Genomic DNA, 23,890 nt, shown 5'->3' with positions numbered 1-23,890 from the left:
TTCTACTTTGGACATGACTTTTTAAAATGGACATCCTTCCTATTTAAAAATAGCTATTGGATATCTTACTTTTAGGCCCTCCCTAGTCCCTCCAAAAACATACCCACAACATACCTCCTTGCTATTTGGATGAACTGCAGTGTGAAAGTCCAAATTCTGATTTTCCAAACTCAAGATTTGGCCATTTTTAGCAGATGGATGCATTTTAGTCCGTTTGAGGCATCTATCTGCTTTGAAAATAAACATCTTAGCAGCAAAGTTGCAGTTGCAGGTTATATAATAGTGTGTGTGTTATATGCATAGCTTGATTTAATAAATAGCTGCTAATTGGTACTAACTATTGACTATAATTGATACTAATTTGCAGTTAGACATTCAACTGCCCTTATTTGGGATTTTACAAATTGTGTATGCAAAATCCATCGTGCACAACTCTAAGGGAGGCATGAACCTGGGAAGGGCCTTAGCATGTCAGCGGTGTGTCTAGAGCTTACACACTTGGCTTATAGAATATTATGCCTAACCGAAAGCAGTTAGCTGTGAGAATTTACCTTAATATTTTTTATTATTTTTAAAAAAGCCAATACAAAGTGCAACAGGTAAACAGACAACTGGTACAATAAACAGCACTCATTACAATCAAATAACAAGATAAGTACACGTCTCCTCCTCCCTCCCAATCCTGGATGTGTATAACCTTCATTCAGAAATCAAAGGGAAATACTAATAATCAGTTCTTACAAAATTTTGTTAATGGATCCCAAACCTCTTTAAATTTATTATAGTGTCCCAATTGCAACAAATTCATACGTTCAAACTTATAAACTTGGCCTAAGGTTTCCCACCAAAAGTTATAATTTAGCCTATTCCAATTTTTCCAGTTTTTTGTGATTAGCTGCATAGCAACTCCTGTCATGATAAGAAGTAATCTATTTTTATTTGCATCAATTGGACTCCTGTATATTAAGAGTTCCAAACAACACAATGCATAAGACAATGACAGTGAAACTTCCAATATTTATTTGACCCCATATGGATCTCTGAAATTTGAGTATCAAGGGACAATAGAACAGAAGATAATCCAGTGTCCCTATATCTAACTTTTGCAAACGAACAGTGGTCCCGAAAATTCTATATAACAAAAAAACCCCAAGTCTGTCTCATAGATGCTGACACTGTACATCTCATCCTTCAAGTCCAAATCCATGGCCATTGAGTAGCAGAAATTTGCTGCTTTGTCTCAATGCTCCAAGGTCTAGATTCTGTAAACTGCGCCTAACTTTAGACGTGGTTTAGACGTCCGATTTAAGTGGATAATGAGCCATTTAAGGTTCTTAACAAGTGCCAATTGGGACTTAGACGGAGGTAGGTATCAGATAGGCGTTCTCAGAACATAGACGCGAGATAGACGCGAGTTTAGGGAAAACTCTCATCTAAGTTTGTAGATGTGAGCGTAACATGGGCGTGATTAAGGATAGGCACCACATAGACACTACTTAGGGGGCAGACTGTGTCTAAAATGTAGGCGAAGGAAAGATGGTCTAAGTGTAGTTTTTGCTTCATTTCAATGGAGTTTCAGCTTTCGTAGCGGGAGACTTCCTATAGACGCAAGTTAGGCTTTCCACTTCTGCAACAATATTTCCTATAGTGTGTTTGAATATGGGTTTTTTTTTCTTCTTTCTCCCTCCTAATAGATTTAATAAGCCACCATATCAATAGAGCACATCAATATAAACATATTGCATGCAAAACATAGTACTTTTCTGCCCAAACAGTAATATGATTTATTCATTACACCACCTTTGGCTTTCCTGCTTAAAAAGAACCCCCTTTTTTCTCAACAAACTGCTGCAATCAGCTCTTTCTTGAGAGCAAAGAAAGAACATGAAAAACATATTATTGCACACATTACTTCATTTCTCAGCGCTTAAAAAGAAAAAAAAAAAACAGATACAGACCTTAACATGCATTTTCCCTCATTCCAAAATGGAGCTCTTCAGCTTCACAAAGCTGATCTCATTGTGAGATCATCAAGCTGCACCTTCAAGGTAGTATGCCACAATTAAAAGATGCGCTGGGTGTTGAACTCACAACTTCTGTAGGACAGCACAAGACTTTAACCCATAGAGCTACATCAGCTTCTACTCAAGTGGATCTCACTGCCCTTTCATATCATAGTTGACTGACCTGCCTATGTATCATCTGATTAGCTATCATGTCACAATCACCACAAATAAATCATTTGTGGCTCACCAAGTTAATGTGCCTTGTCTATCTTCTGAAGTACCCTGGTTCAAATCCCACCTTCACTCATTTTAACAACTTCCTAACAGCTTCCTATTAGCTGTCATAAGAGGGTCTAGATGGTGGACTTTGCTGTTTTTATCAGAATTCTGCAGTTTGCAGGCACAGGTGCATCAGATACATTCATCTTCTCTCTGCTACAAGCCATTGTGGTAGGAATGGATTTCCTTCTATGCAATATCTGCACAGGGCAATAGATAGAAGAGTTTACTAAAACTTCAGAGGGCTTGGAAAGGCATTGAAGGAAGGTACATGTTTTTGAGATGTACCCTAGAGACATTCCTGTTGGTATAATCAGCTTGGCTGGTTGTGGTTTCATGCTTGAGGAGTGTGTGTTGGGGTGGGGGAGGGGGTTTAGGATGAGAGAGAACAGGTTGCTTTAGGCATCTGAGAATTGCTGCAGATCATTTTAAAGATCAACTCAAATATGTTTAAGCAAAGGAATGGCCAAAGAGTTTGAAGGTTTTCTGGTAGAAAAATGAATATCAAATATTTGCTAACCGCACTCAAGACTTGAACTCCTGACGTATGGAAGATAAAAAGCAGCACCTTAAGGCATAGAGCTATAGAGGGAACTTTGTTTAGAATTTGGTAACAGACTAAGCAGAAGACAAACGGCTTCTAGTAATAGCTTTGAGAAGTGAAGGAATTAATTAAAAGTCAGTATAGGTGTGTTTGCCCAAACCATACCTAAAGCACGCCCAATCAGATTTGAAAGTTTTCTGGTGGTAAGTCCAAATGGTGCCTATGACGTCAAATGCTACTTAGGCATCCTTAGTATAAGAAGGTCCATCAGAGCAGTGTTTTCTCTTTTATGACTCCTATTCTGTGTTATTACTTATGCTGATTTCTGAGACCTTACCTTTCTTAATTATCTTTTCACCTTTTCTTTCCTATATCTGCCACAACTCTCCGTTTCATAGGATCTATAGTAATTTGCAATTTTGATGTTTGTCTAACCTTTTTCATCTTTCCAGTAGGTGGGAATGATATATTGCTAGCTACTTATCTGTCTTTATTAGATAAAAGCTCAGGCAGAACTGATTTGTTCTTTTGGACTCCCATTCTGCTTATGGTGATTCTCCATTAACTTTCTCTTCCCCTGATATCTGCCACAATTCTCTCCATTCCACAGGGGTATTAGCAGGTCTGAGAATGTGATAAAATTTGGTTCCAGGAGTCTTGGCTGAAAAAAACCACCCATGCTGTTTGAAACTTTGGTGACAGCAAAAAGGATATGCAAGTTACATGAATATGTGGAACCCCTAGCAGTGCTTTTCATCATAGAGCTAAAGGTAAATCTTTTAAGAGTCCTAATTGTTAGGTATCCTTATTTCTTTTGCTTCTGTTCATTCTAGCTGTTATTTTTAGACTGTGGTGTGACATATTCTCTCAAGGCTTCTGTTTATTTTTGCCACAGATGTCTGTCTTAACTTTTCCCCCTTTATCTCCTGATTTCAGGCTCCCAGAGTGGCTAATGACTCCCCTTGTGTTTCCCAGAGGCCAGAGCAGGTCTGTTCAAACTGGGTTCAGCACAGCTTACACCTGGACAAAGCTCGAATCCCAAAACAGAAAGAATAGGTGAGAATGATGTACTGCAACCTTTATTTACCCTTATGATGAATTATCTACATTTTCAGAATACTAACATGTTTCACACTTTTTTCCTTCATAAGGGTGTACTTATAGAAGATTTTCAGAGAAAACAGTCAATTGGTGAATTTTTTACAAAGGTGCGCTAAATCCATGCATGCACTAATTACTAACGTGTGCATAGGATAACATGCACACGTTAAATTTTACCGCATGCTGAAGCTGCACCGTTTAGGCGCTGTTAGCATGTGCTAAAGGTTAACGTGTGCATGTTATCCTATGTACGCGTTAGTAGTTAGCGCATACGTAGATTTAGTGCACCTTTGCAAAAGATAGCCTAAAATTCACCAATCAACTCTTAATTTGTCTCAATCCATCTTCCTTTTTCTTCAGCCTGCCTTCTACCAGGAGCAGATTCTTGGACCTTAACAATTCTACCACAGTAATAACTTGGACCAATGAGTGCCTTACTCTGCATACCTGTCATAAAAACATAAGAACATAAGCAGTGCCTCCGCCGGGTCAGACCATAGGTCCATCCTGCCCAGCAGTCCGCTCCCGCGGCGGCCCAAACAGGTCACGACCTGTCTGAATCACCAGACAGGTCACCTTGCCACCTTGGTTTCCCATTGAGTCCTATCTTCCCATCGAAGTCCTAACCCTCTGGTCTTGCACATGCACGACCTGGTTGGGTTTCTATACTTATTACCTGGTTAGCTTTCTATACCTGTGTTACATCCCAGCACCTCTCTCAGTATCCCACGATCCCTTTATCCCTCAGGAATCCGTCCAGTCCCTGTTTGAATCCTTGTACCATACTCTGCCTGATCACTTCCTCCGGTAGCGCATTCCAGGTGTCCACGACCCTTTGTGTGAAAAAAAAAAAAACTTACTTGCATTTGTTTTGAACCTATCTCCCTTCAGTTTCTCCGAATGCCCCCTTGTACCTGTTCTCCCCTTCAGCCTGAAGAATCTGTCCCTATCCACCCTCTCTATGCCCCTCATGATCCTGAAGGTCTCTATCATATCTCCCCTGAGCCTCCTTTTTTCCAGAGAGAAGAGCCCCAGCCTATCCAACCTCTTGGCATATGGGCAGTGTTCCAGCCCTCTTACCAGTTTCGTTGCTCTCCTTTGGACTCTGTCAAGTACTGCCATGTCCTTCTTGAGGTACGGCGACCAATATTGAACGCAGTATTTCAGATGCGGACGCACCATCGCTCGATACAATGGCATGATGACTTCCCGCGTCCTGGTTGTTATGCCCCTCTTTATGATGCCCAGCATCCTGTTGGCTTTTTTCGAGGCTGCTGCGCACTGTGCAGATGGCTTCAGTGATGCATCCACCAGCACACCCAAGTCTCTCTCTAGACTGCTGTCTCCCAACAATGCCCCCCCCCCCAATTTGTAGTTGAACAACGGGTTCTTTTTCCCTATATGCATGACCTTGCATTTTTCCACGTTAAAGCGCATTTGCCATTTGTTTGCCCAGTCTTCCAGCTTGTCCAGGTCCCTTTGCAGGTCCTCACACTCCTCCCTGGATCTAACTCTGCCGCACAGTTTGGTATCGTCTGCAAATTTTATAACCTCGCACTTTGCCTCCTTTTCCAGGTCATTAATAAATATGTTGAAGAGTAACGGCCCCAGCACCAATCACTTGTGGCACACCGCTCGTGACTCCCCGCCAGTCAGAATATTGTCCCTTTATTCCGACCCTCTGCAGTCTACCCGACAACCAGTGCTCGATCCATCTGTGCACATCCCCTCCCACCCCGTGGTTCCACAGCTTCCTAAGCAGCCTTTCATGTGGCACCTTGTCGAAAGCCTTTTGAAAATCGAGGTAAATGATGTCTATGGGTTCCCCATTGTCCACCCGATTGCTTATTCCCTCAAAGAAGTACAGCAGGTTCGTTAAGCATGACCTTCCCTTACAGAATCCGTGCTAGCTTGTTCTCAGTAGGCCATTTCTCTCGATGTGCTCGCAAATACCATCCTTGATCATAGCTTCCACCATCTTCCCTATAATTTAAGTCAGGCTCACCGGCCTGTAGTTCCCGGGGTCACCCCTCGATCCCTTCTTGAAGATAGGTGTGACATTCGCCAGTTTCCAGTCCTCTGGTACCTTTCCAGTTTTCAAGGATAGGTTGCAAACATGCTGGATTGTGCCCGCTATTTCTTGTCTTAGTTCCTTCAGAACCCTTGGGTGGATCCCGTCTGGGCCCGGCGATTTGCCGCATTTTAACCTGTCTATCTGTTTGAGGACATCCTCCTTACTTACCTATATGTGTTCCAATTTTTCAGCCTGTTCCCCACTTATGGGGAACATCTATCTCATCAAACTGCAGTTGCCTGATATTACATTTGCATGCTGCTTTCCTGGACTGTGCAATAAAAATCTTATACAATCTTGTACAAAATATAATCTTGTGCTTATTTATATTGAATAGCAGCCAGGCATTAGTGTTTCCTTAATAAACACCACTTCAGCTACTTGGTCACATTGACCTTTATCTTATCTAGTGTTCCATGAGGCCAAGGCTGCAAAGGGGGGGTAGGGGTAGCAAACAGGGTAGCTGGTATGTCTCCTGCCTCACAGCCTGCAACCAGCATAATATTTGAGAACAAGAGATTAGATGAGAGGTGGAGAGGATAAACTAGGTGCCTTAACTTGGGTGGCTTCTTTCAGTCAGTTTCCTACCCTGACAGCTTGAGATATGCTGAACTGCAGCCGATTTGGCATGCTTCGATCGCTACGTTACGGTACCACAAGCACGCCGATGCTACTGCCCAAAGGACGCCTAAACAGCACAGTATAATCCAATTAGAATTGCTATGCTTTTATGGCTGATTCTGTAGTACAGCGGTTAGAATGAAGGTTGGGGTATGAGCCTGGTCTGGGTTCGACTCCCTGTCTTTCAGCTGACAAAATACTCATTTTAATAAAAATGACAAGCTGCACACCAATCACATCTAATTTTCATTTCAAACAGCACAACATTAGCAATACTAGAAACAATCTATTCCAAAAGTTCAGTTTGTATTTTATAAAATCAGCATTATTTGAATCCATGTCACATTTATTGAACCCGACTTGAGATTCTGGCTTTTGGGACAACAAAAGCAGTGCTTTAAGCCATTGAACTACCAGTCTTTTGTCTCAGCTAACTATGAGATGATAGCTAAGCAGATTTTATCTTAGCAGATCACTAAGCGAAATATGACAGGGGAATCAGAGAAACTGGAGTGGAAGGTTTAAAAGCGCTGTACTGATCTTCCAGAGGCTGTGAGTTCAACTCTTGGCCTGTCTATTACTTGTAGCATTCTACAATGAACTAGAAGCTACATTCAGGTCTGTTCTGTGTTTTATTCTGTTTTTAAGCTTGGCCAATTGAAGTTATGGGATTTCCCTTTGGTTTGAAGAATGAGTTGATTGTAGCTATGTTTCATGAGAAAGAGAGTGTTATTTAGAGCAAGGAATGACTTCTAAAAACCTCTACCCAGAGAAAGCTTATGTAGAAAACACTCATGCGAGACAGGTGTTATTTTTGAATCTTTGATGCCCACTGCATGAGTGTTTTCTACATACTATCGTTGGTTCCCTGAGGCAGGAATGAAACGTGCACATCGGAACCTGCAAGCTAAAAGATAAGTTTGCTGAGTTCTTTCAAATAACCAAACGTACACCTTTTAAAAGAACTTTTTAGCCCTTATGGGCTTCTTACAGTTTACATCTTTAAAAGACATGATATAATCTGCTGTCTACCTTTTTACATGTGATGATTGGGTGGTGAGGTGGTACTTTCTGGGGTTCTCCCCAGTTACCCCTCCATGATTCTGAGCACAAAAAATTTTTGCAGACCTAATTATATCATCTCCATTGCACAATTTATAAACATTATCTAAAGTGGTTTTTTGTTGTGTCTTTTTAAACATGGCATATTTTCTTACTTTTTTGGTTTTTATACTGTTGGAAGTGTACAATTCTGAAATCATGAAGAAAAAAGATATAACAGGGCAGTGTTCTGTCTCCTAGCAGAATTAACTGCCATTCATTACCTATAAGGAGTAGTCTAATCAAATCAGAATTGCTATTATTGTATGGTTCATTGTCTAGCACAGCGTATTAGTGTGAAGGTTAGCATGTCACATTTTTTCAATATGCACACTGATGTTCCTAGATCAACTCCCACTGAAACTAATATATTATAAATATCCTTTTAAACATGGTATACTATGTTTTTATTATCCTTTTAATGATGGTATACTTTGGGTTAATTGTGTTAAAGCTTACAGTCCTGAAATAATGATCAGTAAAATCAGTAAAAAAAACACCTTTTTATATATAACATCTTAGGGACGTCTATATGTGGATGTCTATATGAGGTTTTAGGAAGCCGCGTCTAATACGCTCTGTGTGCAGTACGGACGTCTATACGATGCCTAAGTAGCGCCTAAGTGACACTGATTGGCACTTGTGCTTCGAGGACTTCTAAACTACGCCTAAAGTTAGGCGTACCTTAGAGAATCTAGGCCCAAATGTCTTTCAGACTAGTTTTACGTTTTTTATTCAGATGCTCAGATATTAATTTATACCACTTGGCTGCTTGATGCCCTAGCAAATCTGTCTGGAAGAATAGGCCCGGCAAGCTATACTGATTTTTAAAATTTTGCTACCCAGGGATCCCCTTCTGAATGGCCTGCTTCAACTGCAACCACTTATATGTTTGAGACTTTGCAATGCCGAATGATTGCTGCAGTCGTGAAAAATCAAGCATTTTTCCATTTGATAACACATCATCTAATGTACGTATACCTGCCTTCAGCCAATACTTCCAGAGGATCTTAGACTCACCAATTTGAATCTTGGAGTTCAACCATAAGGACTGACATGTGGATTGATGAATCGGAATAGGTATTAGGTTATTAATAAATTTTAATGTTTGCCATGTGGAGAATAAAATTATATTGTCCTTATAAATCCTAGGTAACTTGATACTCAAAATATGACACAATCACAGTGAGGACAGGAGTTGCCATTATAATATTAACCAATCCGGAAGATGCTCCAAAACTTCAGGAAGGATCCAATACATACCCTGCCGCATTATAAAAGCTTGATGGTATCTATAGAAATTTGAAAAATTTACCCCACCCGCCGCATTTTGTTTTTGCAAAGATACTAAAGCTATTCTAGTTGTGAGAATTTACACCAGCCTTTGAGCTAGCATAAGTGCTTGTGCCTAAAGTTAGGCACATAACTTAGGTTCACATTCTATAACAGCAATTATTACATTACATTACATTACATTGGTGTCTTTTTTCCCACCAATACCTTTCAGTTCTAGGTGGTTTACAACAAGAGTTGGCCTGGGTATTTCCAGGGAGAGTACATGGTTAATAGATGTAGTATGCATCAGGATCTGTGGAGGGTTGATCAGGTTTAGTTAGAGCATTTGACAAATTTCTTAAATAGAAAAGTTTTAAGTTCTTTTCTGAATGTTTTGTAGTTGGGCGTCATAATCAGCAGATTGGAGCTAGTTTCGTAGCTCTGGTGGCTAATAATCCGTCATATATTTTTTTGCTTTCTATACTTTTGATTGGGGGTGAGTAAAGTGTGCATGAGTTCTCCTTAGTCTGGATGTGTTTTTCCTGATTAGGCGGTTGCTCAGATAGTTTGGTCCATTTCCATTTAGGGCTTTGAATAGGGTGTAGCAGAATTTGTATTATATGCGTGCTTGTACTGGGAGCCAGTATGAATTTCGGAAAGCGGTGGTAATGTGGTCATATTTTTTCAGCGAGTAATAGTTTGGACTGTTTGTAATTGTTTTAGCATGTTGGTTGGGCATGACAAGTATAGGATGTCACAGTAGTCCAGGAGTCCTAGGATTAGCACTTGTACCAAGAGTTTGAATTGTTCGTTGTTGAAGTATTTTTGGCATACTGTATTTTTCATTCCACAAGACATACTTTTTTCCCCAAAAAAGTGGGTGGAAATAAGAGTGCGTCTTATGAAGCAAATATACACCCCCCCCCCCCTGCAGTACCTTTAAATTGGACAGCTGCCTGCTGAGTATGTCGGGGCCAGCGGCGCTGGTGTCTGGGCCCTTTGCACTGCCTGAGTTGGGTGTTCGCTGGACGGCTGCCTGCTGATTGCCGGTATTTTAGGGCCGGCGGCGCACTGGCGCGCTGCTGAATGGGCACGTGCCATTTCCTGAATGGCTGTTGTCATTCCCGCGAAAACTGGCAGCAGCTATTCAGGGGTGGTGCGTGCCCATTCAACAGTGTGCTTGTGTGCTTCTGGCCCTGACATTCCGGTGGTCAGTGAGTTCGGAAAGTGGTGCGGGGACCGGCTGGCCCTGATGTACCGGTGGTCGGAGAGTTCAGGAGGTGTCGCGAGCCAGCTGGCCCTGATGTACTGGTGGTCGGCGAGTTCGGGAGGTGTCGTAGACCGGGGCATTGACGCGCTTGTGTGCTACTGGCCTCCTTTCCACCCTGGTTTATGCAAATTGAGATGAGCAGCAAAGGGGACTGGAGAACCGAACTCCACATTATTTACCAAGTAATTGCTAAGGAGCAAATATTTTATAATTGCCTTTTGCTAGGTGTTAAATAAGGATAGCAGGGAAAAACAAAACAAAGCATTGTTATATAGTTTCCTGTGTTGCTCGAAATTTTTTTTGCTTTTATGATTTTGTTTTATTTCACTTGTTTCAGGGCAGTTTTTGTTAATTGAGGTAGCTGCTCTCCACTTGTGGCAAACCATCCTGATCTTCCTGATCACAACCCACACCTTTCTCCCTGGCCACTAGCACATTTTGGAATGTGTGATGGTATTGTGGCACTATGTGGACTCAGGAGGAGTTATGGCTGTGAACCTGAAACACTACATTCTGGAGGAAGTGGTGTCTGGATAGCTGTCAAATAACAGGTTTTTTAAAAAGTGCTTTGAAGTTTTTAACTTTTAAATTAAAGAGTAACGTTGATGCTTTTACTGGCTCCAGAGGTTACTGCTGCTGGCTGCAGCCTCTGGAAATTGTATACCTTACCTGGCCTGACTTCCCTTCTGCTAATAGGGCTGGCACATAGTAGAAGTGTTTGGTTGCAGGGCCCTGTGCAAAATGCTGGGCCCTGTGCAAGATGCTGGAAGATGTGTATTTTAAATAGATTTTAGTTAGCAAAATGATGTAGAGGGGAGGGAGGACAGGGTGCAGAGCCTAACAGGGAGTGAGGGGGGTTGGGTACAGAGCTTGGTATATTTTAGTATACAATTTGGTTCATAATGTTTTTTCCTTGTTTTTCTACTCTAAATCTAGGGTGTGTCTTATAGTCAGGTGCGTCTTATAGTCAGGTGCGTCTTATGGAGCAAAAAATATAGTAATTGCTGATATAGGATATGAACTTAGCATCAATCATCCCTGCAGCCAATTTAAGGTAACCCTCTGTGTGCATTAGTTTACAAAGACACATATAAGGTTATGTTATTTTTATAAAATAGGTGCCCTGTTATACAGTTAGTTGCTATGAGGATAATGTTATACAGGTGGGCCTAGTTTTAAGTGCCAAAAATATGCCTATTTGGAGCCAGTTTTAATAGAGAAAAATTGGTGCCTCTTTACCTTGTAGAATACATTACAGCCTGGGGGAATTCTGCACAATTGTGCAGTGCATAATTTACACAGAATTCCTCTGCCCCCACAGCACACACAGATTTCTGCTCAGTGCTGACATTAGGTCTCTCTCCTACACAGAGATTGCACAACAGGAGGAGGAGGAAGTGAACTGCACTTCATGTAAGGGTCCCGTGTCAAGACTAAAGCCAGCAGAGGAGAAAATAATCCGATGTGCAGTAGTTCACACTTTCATCTCTCCCTCCTCCTGCCACGTGATCTCTGCAGGGGAGGGGGGAGAACCAGTTCCAGGCATACAGTGAAGGTGAGGGGCAGAGAAATATGAATGTGTTATTGGGGAGGGGGCTAGAGAATGACACGGGGACAAATTTGTCCCCAACCCGGGGGATCTCAATAACACCTTTCAAATCCCCGTGAATTCTGTCCCTGTCCCATTCCTGCAAGCTCTGCCTTAACCACTCAAACCTCAAACACTTATGATTTTAAAGTGTTTGAAGCTTATGCAGATGAGGACAGAGCTTGCAGGAATGGGACAGGGACAGAGCTCATGGTCCCCAGGGATGGAGAGATCCCACAGGGATAGGGAAAATTTGTCCCCGTGTCATTCTCTAGGCCAGTGGTTGGCAAACCGTGGCTCGCGAGCCGCATGTGGCTCTTTAGCCATTTGAGTGCAGCTCGTGGCTCAGCTAGCTAGAGCAGGGGGGCCCAACCTGCTTCCCTTCCCTGTAAAAAGGACATTGAAGCGCCGGCCCGACCAATTTTTGCCATCCGACGTCAATTCTGACGTCGGAGAGGAAGTTCTGGGCTAGCCAATCGCTGCCCGGCTGTCCCAGAACTTCCTCTCCGATGTCGGGTGGGGAAGGTTGGTTGGCCCGGCGCTTCAGTGTCCTCTTTACCGGGAAGGGAAGCAGGGAGAGCTCAGAACTTGGCGACAGCTTGTTCCCCGATGGCTGCGGTGGTGGTGGCAGCCTATTCCCCTGCAGTGGTGGCGACCTGTTCCCTGGCAGTGGTGGCGGCCTGTTCCCCAATGGGCAGTGGCTTGGGGGAGGGCAAGGAGAAAGAAAGAAAGGGGGGCAGGGAGACAGAAAGACAGGGAGACAGACAGAAAGGGGGCATGCATGGAGAGAGAAAGACAGACAGACAGAAAGAAAGGGGGCATGGAGAGAGAGAGAAAGAAAGAAGGGGCAGGATGAAAGAAAGAAAAAGTTGGGGGAGGGAATGAGGTCTGGAGGAGAGAAAGCATACAAGAGGCTGAAAGAAGGGAAGAAATATTGGATACACAGTCAGAAAAATAAAGTGCAACCAGAGACTGATGAAATTACCAGACAACAAAGGTAGGAAAAATGATTTTATTTTCAATTTAGTGATCAAAATGTGTCCGTTTTGAGAATTTATATCTGCTGTCTATATTTTGCACTATAGCCCCCTTTTACTAAACCGCAATTGCGATTTTTAGCGCAGGGAGCCTATGAGCATCGAGAGCAGCACAGGGCATTCAGCGCAGCTCCCTGCGCTAAAAAACACTATCGAGGTTTAGTAAAAAGGGAGAAGGTATATTTGTGTATTTTTGTATAGTTGTTACTGAGGTGACATTGCATAAAGTTATCTGCCTTGACCTCTTTGAAAACCCGCGGAATATAAATGATAATTAACATTTTCTCTGCGTACATGCTTTGTGTTTTTTAAAATTTTATTGTTGGTAGATCATTTTGACTTGGCCACGAAGGTAAGGGGGGGAGGGAGGGAGGGGAGCTGCTGAAAGACATCTAGTAATCATTGCAGGCTTGACTGTGCAGGGAATTATTTTTGTAAAATCATGTTTTGTTATGTGACTGGCATTATTTAGACTTTAATTTCTATGAATGAATAGAATGAAAATGATATAAAATTGCTTGCTTGCTTTTATGTGTGTGCGCTGAAGGGAAGTGGAGAGAGAGTGGGCTGAGGACGCTGATGGGAAATGGGGAAGAGAGAGTGGGGATAAGACGCTGATTTATAAATTAACAATTGTACAGAATATTTTTATACTTTAATATAAGTTCAGTATAAAACTATTGGAGGCTTGTGTGGATGGGATCAGATGGTTTGTGGGGAAGGGGCAGGGATGGAGACAAATTTTTTCCCCATATCATTCTCTAGGCTCTGCCACGAATCTGTTTTGACTATGTGTGGGTGAGCGAGGTGTCAGTTGGGTTGGCATAGCTGTCGTAGCGCAAGCGGGCGCGGGGTATGACTCTCAAAAGAAATCTTAATTGTTGTACTGCTGATCTTTGGTTCTTTTGACTAATGAGTTTGCCTGCCACTGCTCTAGGCCCACATGCAAATGTGAGTGTGCCATTGGAGAGGGTGAGGGAAGCTTGAACTTGGAGGGAAATAGGAGGACATGTCAGGCCTTAGGATAAGGAAATTCAGGCCAGTCATAGAGAAGGTGTAAATGCTCTTGCTGAAATTGTTGAAATTACACATGTACATTATAGTATTCTGTGTGTGTGTAAAATTGTGTGGCCTTCTCATGCTCCACCCAAACTCTGTTCCTGTGAATCATAGGTGTCACTACGGGTGAGGGGAGGGGCAAATGCTCCTCCAAATATTGTTTGTCACCTCAAACTCAGGGCTTTTTTTGCCAGTTCCTATTTTAACAAGTCTGACTTCATTCACTTACTTCCTGTTCAACATTCAGGCCTGTGAAGAAAGATGCCATTGAACATTCTTCTCTCCCCACAGCGTCTCTCCTTTCTTCCCTTATCCTATTCCACCCACAACTCTTCCTCTGGCTTCAACGGGTCCTGATAGTGGCAGTGATTCCCACATGCTGCCTGCAGCTATCCCAGAAGTCTCCTTTCTGCCACATCCCACATGACACTCTTGTCACAACTTCCTGTTTTTCTGCATGGACAGGATGTGGCAGAGAGGCAGCTGTGGGAATCGCTTCTGCTGCTGGGACCCATTGAAAGCAGAAGAGTTGTGGGTGGAGTGGGATGAGGGAGGGAAGGAGAGAGGCTGTGGAGGGGTGGGAGAGGGAGAATTGCTGTACGGGGTGGAGGCAGAAAAGGGATGTTTTGTATGAGGGGTGGAGAGGAGAGATGCTGCATGGAGAGGAGAAGGGGAGAGGGGGAGAACTATTGGACATGATGATGAAGGGGAGGAAGGGAGAAATTCTGCTTGGGGGAGGGGGAAGAGAGATGATGGGACATGGGTGTGGATGAGAGGGAGGTATACATAGGAAGTGACAATGGAAAAAAAAAAGGAGATGGATCCAGGAGCAGAAGAGATTGATGGAGAGATGTTGGACAATTGTAGTGAGGGAAGAGAGGGAGAATGATGGACCATGCGGGTGAGGACAGGGAGATGAGAAAGAGGGAACAGATGCTGAGCTAGAAGGGTAGAGTGGGAAGACCTAGGAATGAATGGTGGATCTATGTGGGAGAAGCAAGGAAATGAATGAGAGGATAGTGATTATAGAGCAGTGGTCTCAAACTCAAACCCTTTGCAGGGCCACATTTTGGATTTGTAGGTACTTGGAGGGCTGCAGAAAAAAATAGTTAATGTCTTATTAAAGAAATGACAATTTTGCATGAGGTAAAACTCTTTATAGTTTATAAATCTTTCCTTTTGGCCAAGTCTTAATAATAATATTGTCATTTATAGCTAAAGAGACATATGATCAAGAAACTGTTTTATTTTACTTTTGTGATTATGATAAACATACCGAAGGCCTCAAAATAGTACCTGGCGGGCCGCATGTGGCCCCCGGGCCGCGAGTTTGAGACCACTGTTATAGAGGGTAGAAATATGGAAATGGAGAGTAGATTAAATATGAAAGGGAATGCAGGGATGGGGAAGTGAGATGGGAAATTTGATAGGTAGCTGAAAAGCAAAAAAGGGGAGAAGAGAGGCAGGAAAGAGCTAAAAAGCAGTCAATATGGCAAAGTCAGGCGTAGTGAGGGAATAGAGTGTTGGATGGTTTTTGATGCTGTGTCTGAAACTGACATAAAAGTGATTGTTCAGGGGCTGAGCAAAACAGCTTGTTCCTTGGATCCCTGCCTCTGGGAGTTTTGCTCTCTATGTTGGATGCCATCTCTCCATTAATCTCTCAGGTGGTCTCAAAATATTTGGAAGGGTGTATCCCTTCATTGTTGAAGAGGGCCATTGTTCGCCCACTATTGAAAAATCATTCGTTGGGGACTGCCCTGGAATATTTCTGTCCTATTTCATCTTTAGGATTTTTGATTAAAGTTCTTGAGAAAGCAGTGTTACTTCAGCTGCAAGATGTTTTGGATAAGAATGCTATATTGGATGATTTTTAGTTTGGATTTAGACCAAAATATTCAACTGAGCTTCTTGCTCTTTTGGTGCTCGATACCATAAGGAGTGGGTTAGATCACAGGACCTTATATTTTATGGTTCTCCTTGATGTCTCCGTGGCTTTTAACACCGTGAATCATCAAATTTTGCTACCAAGACTGCGGGTGTTGGGTATTTCAGGTATGGTGTTAGCATGGTTTGAGTCTTTGTGGGAACTGCTCATATTGTGTTGAGGTTAATGAGAAGAAATCTGATTGGGTTACTCTGTCTTGTGGGGTGCCTCAAGGCTCAGCACTGTCGGCAGTCTTGTTCAATCTCTATATGCTCCCGTTGTGTAAAGTTTTACGTTCATTGGGGGTTATGTTTCATCTTTATGCTGATGATATACAAATTCTTATCCCTGGGAAAAATTCATTTGATGAAGCGCTGTGTTTTTTGCATGTTTGCTTTGGTGTCATTCAGAATTGGATGTATCAAAACTATTTAAAATTAAATGTCGCTAAGACTGAAATGCTATATACCAGTCATGAAAAGAAATTTGCATCTTGTCCAGTTGAAATTTCTCTTGCAGGTGATATTGTCCCGGTACGAGGGCAGTATAGGTATCTAGGTGTTGTGTTTGATTCCACTTTGTCCTTTAAGGCCCAGGTTAAGAATGTGATTTCCGACAAGTATTTCAAGCTACGTTTGGTACGGAGGCTGCGTGATTATCTCTCTGGCGATAATTTTCACTCAGTTATCACATTGTTGATAACCCCTCTGCTTGATTATTGTAACTCCATTTATTTGGGTTTGCCCAAATGTGTTTTGTGAGCGCTGCAGCTAGCACAAAATGCAGCAGCACATCTTATTGTTCATGCCTCCAAATAAGACCACATCACACCGATACTTCATGAGCTTCATTAGTTGCCAATTGACATGTGGGTTGAGTTTAAAGTTCTTTGCTCTATCTTTAAGGCACTTCAGTTTAACTGTCCATTAAGCGTTCGTTCTTTGCTACAGTGACATCATCCTTTGTGTGAGTTACGGTCCTCTGTCAAAATTTGTTTAGAAGTTCCGTCATTAGCTGTGGTGCGACTTACGAGAAACCGTAAGACGATGATCTCTGTCCAGGGCCTAATGCTTTGGAATGCCCTTCCTTTTTCTTTGTGCCAAACTAACATGCTATTGCATTTTAGAAAAGGAGTGAAGACTTTGCTGTATGAGCATTTTTTTGGTTTGAGCTTTGCGAATGTTTTGATTTCTTTAGTTTTTATACTCTGTATTGCTGATTTGTGCTTGTTTTTAGCTTATTTTAGCCTAGATTTGTGGATAGGCGGGTTATAAATAATTTTAAATAAATAAAAGAGAAGAAAAGACAAATGGACAGCAGCCACTTGAAAAAATATTAGCAGATGGCAGACAGGAAAGAAGAAAAGAGAAACTGGAACCAACCTAATGGAAAAATAAAATATCTAGACAACAAAGGTAGAAAAATCATTATTTTAAATGGAATATGTTAGCTTTAGGAAATATACATAGCAAATATCTGTATTGTTTTAATAGAAAAGGAAATGCATTTCTGTTTTTATTTATTTATTGTTGTAGTATGTGCTAAGTTTAACTTCTTAGGGTTCCCAGCTCATTATTTTGTCTAATTTCAGACTTTTTAAAAACTAATTTCCGATTTCTGGTATTTCAGAAAAGCCTGAAGGCATATTTTTTCCGATTAGCTTTTCCACGAATAATGTATAAAGTGGTAGCTATTTGGTACTAATTGCTTTAGGCATAGGTTTTGGGTTATAGGCTGCCTATTGTTTTTTTTATTGTGTATTGCTATGTTTTGTTTTAATTCTGTATGTGCTGCTGTTATCCGCATAGATGTTTGATATGCTGGCTATAATTGTTTTAAATAAATACATGTTTTCTAATTTGTTCTTTATTTAGTGAGGGTGGGCTAGTAATGGCAGGTGGGGAAATGGGGGGGGGGGAGCAAGAAGGAGAGGAGATGGGTCCCTCTTTTTCCTGATCTGGGCCTTAGCCTACCTAATACCATTCCTGACCTTGATGTATAGCTTGTGGGGATCCCCAAGCATCTCCAGCTGAGGACCTTCTCTAACAATGGCAACAACTTCCTTCTATCAAACTCTGCAGTCAGCAACAGTATCCTTGAGCCCTAGAAAACTAGCTAGCACCATTAGCTTAGGAATGTTGCAGCTGCCTGCCAAGCTTGGTAAAATGGAGTTCTGGGGATCCTCATTAGCTAAAGTATCTATATTTTGAGGTGGGGGTAGGGTAGGGTAGAGATAATTTTGTATCCAATCACCTTGGGCTTAGGCCTACTCAAAATTGGCTGTCTGGCTATACCATTGGTATGAGAGTTGATAGGCTAGGCTGTCTGCAGGTGGGAAGGAGGAAACTGCAGAAAAGCCTCAAACAGTGCCTAGAAATTTTTTAGACTGCGATTAGCTTTTGTGATAGTGATCTGTTATAATCTATATGCGACTCAATCATTAACTTGAACCTTTATAGGGATTGGGCAAGGTATAAGTACAGATTAAGCAGAAGTGCCACTCCTCAGATCCTACAACTGGTGCTATTCAGGTTTGGAAGAATGAATTGCTGGCTTGAGAAAATAAGGGATAAGGAAGGGTTAGATGGGAGAGGTGAAGGACAGAAAGAAGGAAGGTGAAAGAGAGAGATCATGGGGAAGAGGAGGGCTATGATATACAGAAATGTCACTTTGGCTTGCCTAACCCAGTTACCTATGTTGTCTCTCCTGTTCTCCCCCCCCCTCCCAATACTTTTGTCTAGTGACGTCACTGCTGTTAATACCCATCTGCAAAGTATATGTTTACAGTATGTTTATATTTGTTACTTGGTATACCGCTTTTCAGTGAGAACAAGCAAAGTGCTTTATGTGTAAGCAATTTTTATTTTCAATATTAGAGGTAACCAACAAAGTACAATAAACTAAGAAGAAATACCCATCAGGAAGCAAATACAAAGCACAATCAACTGTGAAGAAATACCCAAAAGGAAGCAAAGTACAAATCAACTACTCCTCCCCCCCTCTCCCGTTTCATCCCACACCCCAATTCCATAAACACAAGACGAACCATGCGGCAGTGGGTTTGGACGCTGATAGCCCACTGCCGAAGAATGAAACCCCCATCTCTACCCCTCCAAGCCCAGTAGGAAGGAAGAAGAAAAGAAACAAAAGAGAGAGAGAGAAAAAAAAAAGAGAGACCAATACACAACAAACCATGAAAGAGGAGAAAAAAGAAAAAAATTAGTCCTCTCACGCACCTTAGACTGCCCCGCGCCGACCACACCCTGAGCTCCAGCCCAGAGCAAAGTGCTTTACAAAGTAAAACAAAAAACAAGAAAGGAACAACAATAGTCAGACAGAAAAGATGGAAGGGAAGGTACTATTATTCAATATTTAAAAAATTTCTATACTGTTTAAAACCTAAACGGTTTACATGATTTCACATTCAGAAATTTATAAAACAAAATGAAACACATGAACATAAGTAAACAAATTCTCAAAGTATCAGCAGCAGGAAAATCGAGACCAGAAAAGGCCTATACAAGCAATTACATACAGAATTTCAAAATATCAGGCGCCAGGAGGAATCAATGTCTACAAAAAGACATTTATAAATAATAGTGTTTTAAGTAATTTCCTAAATGTGCCTTTTTTATCACATTTCCGTAATTGCCCCACAAGTGAATTCCAGAAGTAGAAGAGAGAGGTTAGATTTGGGCTACAAGTATGCAACATGGAATGTGGACAGGTACTTACAGAACATATGGTTGGAAATTGGTCATTTACATACATATGTACAAATGTCTAGGATATTGGCCTTTATTGCATACATGCTATTTATTCTCAGCATCTCCTTTAATAAAAACCCTATGCGTACAAATGGATAGTAATGTTATCAACTAAGGAAGAAGGGCAGGAAGAGGTACCTGAGAGGGAGTACTGGTCCGTGTATGTCTCGCTGGGACGGATGAGATATGAGCCAGGCTGGTTCAATGAAGAAAATAAAAGCTTCTCAGCCTCAGTTCGACTGATGCCATCAAAATACCAGCTAAAAGGCAACAAGACCCTGTCTTCAAGACGGTCACTGCAGCACATATACAATGTAATGCAACACAAAATGACACAGGCTGATTTCAGTAAGACTATCTAGGCAAGAGCAGAAATAACAGAACAGTGGCAGGCACCGAGGTGATCATGATGGGTCTCTTCTACAACTAGCAGTTCTCACGGAGCAACTAGTAAAAACTGGATTAGTTTCTATGGCTTTCAATACTATTTTTTATGCCATTTTTCCTACTTGAGTAGGGAATATTAATTGACTATGTTACCCTGTTACTAAGAGATCATTAATACAGGAGTGGGCTTCTTTACCTCTGTGTTATCACTAATGTAATTTGAAAGTCTTTTTCTGTAACATCGCTGTCTGTATACAGTCTCTTCCTCTGTAAACCGCTCTGAACTGCTGAGGTATTACGGTATACAAAAATAAAGTTATTATTATTATTATGTAGGGACAGCCAAATTTAGGACAGTGTTATTTGGAGAAGTCACAGCAGACATGTCTGTCGCCCCCAAACATGCACATAACTACAAACTTGCAAACACTACTCCCACCATACATATAAACAAAAATCAACATACTATGCAGATTTTAAACTATAACATTCCGTTTTTCTAGTATCTTTTGCTGTATATTGGTTTACTCAAGCACTTGATCCCGATGTACCCAAGTGCTATTATTGGAGAGTTTGCTGCCCCATTTCCTCTATGTGGGCTGTTGACTATGCAGCTTCAGCAGGCAGTACCACAATCCTTGGTCTTACAAGTCATAACTCCTGTGTTATGATCTATGACTAATGTTTTAGGACTTTTGTGGCCTGCCTCTGAGTACATTTCCTTATGGTTCAATCCAGAAATCAAAATTCAAGGACTATTAATTGGGCTGAATGGCAACAGAGGGGGATTTGGTTTGTCAATCAATTATATCAGGGTAATAACTTTAAAATGTTTGAGGATCAATGTGCTATCATTTTACTGCTACACAATGTTTTAAATGCTTTAAAAAATTTTTAAAATTGTTTGGCAAAGTCGTGTTACAAAGACCTGATAAATACCTGGGATGTGGACTTACTAAATTTTTGTGTAGGTCTCATTAGGCAATCTAAAAGAGCCTCTTCAGTTTATCAAAAAGTTAAAGTTAAGAGATTAAATGCATGTATTTACTCTGCAGCAGATTTGGGAACATGATTTCTGAATGGAAATTGATAATGTTATATGGACAGTTTTCTGGAGAAAGGTATGTAGACCTACTCCGTCAGCATAATTAACACAATCTTTATTCTGTTACTCACCGAGCATATTGGACACCTTGTAGAGTCTCCAGACTGTCAGCGCATGGATCTAATTTATGCTGGACTTGTAAAATTGATGTAGGCACCTTTCCCCATGTTCTCAACTGTTTTTCTTTATGTTTTGTCTTCCTTTTGTTCTTACTCTTTAATTTAGGTTTTTTTAAAATTTTTAATTTTTTTATTGTAAACCGCTTGGATTTGCCTTCTGGTTTTATATTTGCAGTATATTAAATAAACTGAACTTTTGGATGCCATGCTGTTAAAATGTTTTGGGAAGAAGTCTGGCAACGAGTGCAGGAAATCTTTGGATTCTGTATAGAGCTGACTTTAATGAAATTGTCATTTTGTGTTCTGCTATCTTATCGCATTTAGTTAAAAAATATAAGGCCAAATTATTTTATGTTCTTATGGGTCTAGCAATTCTGCATGTTTTATCAGAATGGAAAAATAGTATTTTCTTTTCCTGCATGGTGGGCGGGAGTCTGTCTTACAAGTACATATGTAGCTGCTGTTAAGACGATATTCAGTTCAACATTTTAAGAGGTTAGGGCTCTTTTAGATGACTATTGTAGAATACATGCTAATTGACTTGTCTTTCTGGTTTGTACTCCCAATTCGTCTACTTTTACAATTTTGTTTGGGGGAGGGCTTAAATGCCATTAGATTAATTGTTGTGTTGAATTATTGTATTTTATAAAAGTCAATAAAGACATTTAAACGACAAAAAATAAATAAAAATTATACAGTATACAGTATATATATACTATGCAGAACTCCCAGAAATTCACAAACACACATAATGCAATGCCTTGTTAACTGCACATAAACACATAAGGAAGAATTTATACAGCCAAATACTTACGGTTCATTGAAGAAGAATTCCTTAGAGCTTTCCACTACATAGTTAGTGGGAACCAGCCCTACTTCTGAGCTCCCACATGTCTTGACAGCTAGGACATAATCCCCTTGTTTTCTAATTACATGAAGACTTTCCCCCTGCCTAACAGTCAGCTCCTCATTACTCCTGGCCCTGAAGTCATACAGGGCGATAAAGGTTGTAGATGTGGAAGGGTCACTGGCTTCTTTTAGACTCAAGTTCTGGTTCTGGTCTGGGCTTGCGCTCATTCCAGATGGTTGCTCCAGATGTGGCCACATCCGATCCCAAAGGCAATCTAGGAATGACATATTCTTCCTGGCAAACACTTCCATCTCTACAGCAAAGAAAGTCACAATCTGTGGCTGCCATGAACATCATGAGCTGCTGCAGAGCTGAAATTTGGTCTTTTGAGGTTCATGGGCTGAGGCCCCTGCAGTCATTTCTGCCTCAGCTGAACAGCAAACACATTCTCTCACCTTCAGATAAAAGGGAGATTTTCCGTCACCAACTTCCTGGTTCATAAGATGAAACCAGCATATCAGGTTAGACATCTTTGCTATGCAGAAGTCAGAGGAAAGTTTCAGAAGAGGAGGTAGGGCTGTATTTGTTGGTTTTTTCTGGGAAGGCTGTGCTAAGGGAAGTTAACGGGAACATTTGGTGACTGTCACATATCTTACTACATACACCAAACGAGCTACAGTCATTGCCAGTATAAAAATGAAACCAGGCTGCTGAGAAATAAAATATGTGCTGGTTTTCCAAATAAATTAAATAACAGGACTCTGCATAAAAAAAGGAAGAGGACTTGGAGATAGCTCTATGTGTTATAATGAGACAGGTCATTTGTAACTCGCTGTTCAGGAGTAATTCTATAAAACAGATACGTGGAGGGACAAAAAAAACAACATCTAAGTCCTCTTTTGGCCTAAGGCCCTAAACGCTGAAAGTAGCAGCAGGGAAAATGTCCATTCACAAAAAAACCATCCAAAATGAGGTTTTTTTTGAGAATGGCCTACCTCTACGCTCTGATTCCAGTCGGCAACAGTTGAGCTAAAACGAGATATGTTTTGCTTTTTCTGAACTTTGGTCACATCCATATGTTTGGCATCATTCTTCATATCACTATCTGTGATTCTTAAGACTCCTGAGGCAGGCCTGGTGGCCGAAACATATACGTGTCGAGTCATTGAATCATTGATTGGACCATTGTGTTATTGGAGGAATAAAGATCTTCACATTATCAGATAAGTTTGTGGATACTATTTTAGTGCACATCTTTCTTCTTTGGACAATTCCATTTTGGTTTCCTTCTACCTCTACATTCTGCAGTTTAAACGCCCAGACCACCACTACATCTAAACTTACAACCAGTGGCGTACCAAGGGGGGGAGGTCCTCCCCGGGTGCATGCCCCAAGGGGGTGCACAGCTGGCCACCCTCCAGTGTTCTCCCTAGGGCACTGGTCGGCAAACTGCGGCTCGCGAGCCGCATACGTCTCTTTGGCCACTTGAGTGCGGCTCGTGGCTCGTCTACAGCAGGGGTGCCCAACCTGCTTCCCTTCCCTTCTCACTGCCCTCCTCCAAGCCGCCGGCGCCATGTTCTGACATCTCCCTGCTTCTCTTCCCCGCGGGGCTGACCAATTCTCACCACCCGATGTCAATTCTGATGTTGGAGAGGATGTTCTGGGCCAGCCAATCGCTGCCTGGCTGACCCGGAATGTCCTCTCCGACGTTAGAATTGATGTCGGGTGGCAAGAGTTGGTCGGCTTCGCGGGGAAGAAAAGCAGGGAGAACTCGGCGCCAGCC

At 41.6% G+C, this 23,890-nt stretch overlaps 1 protein-coding gene across 1 annotated transcript in view; it reads right to left on the bottom strand.

The window, feature by feature from the left end:
- Nucleotides 1-22,572, bottom strand: part of SRMS (src-related kinase lacking C-terminal regulatory tyrosine and N-terminal myristylation sites) — a 45,897-nt gene extending 23,325 nt beyond the window's left edge. Inside the window, exons 1-2 of the mRNA XM_033914927.1 lie at nt 22,072-22,572; nt 19,785-19,906 (exon numbers count right to left, since the gene is read on the bottom strand). Of these exons, the coding sequence (XP_033770818.1) occupies nt 19,785-19,906; nt 22,072-22,418 (469 nt within the window). The 5' untranslated portion in view covers nt 22,419-22,572. The remainder of the gene's footprint in view (nt 1-19,784; nt 19,907-22,071) is intronic.
- Between the last annotated feature and the right edge of the window lie 1,318 nt (nt 22,573-23,890).

This window comes from Geotrypetes seraphini, chromosome 11, assembly GCF_902459505.1.
Source record: "Geotrypetes seraphini chromosome 11, aGeoSer1.1, whole genome shotgun sequence".
NCBI lineage: Eukaryota > Metazoa > Chordata > Amphibia > Gymnophiona > Dermophiidae > Geotrypetes > Geotrypetes seraphini.
Note: the sequence above shows the minus strand (reverse complement) of the source record. Positions and strands in the feature narration are given on the sequence as shown.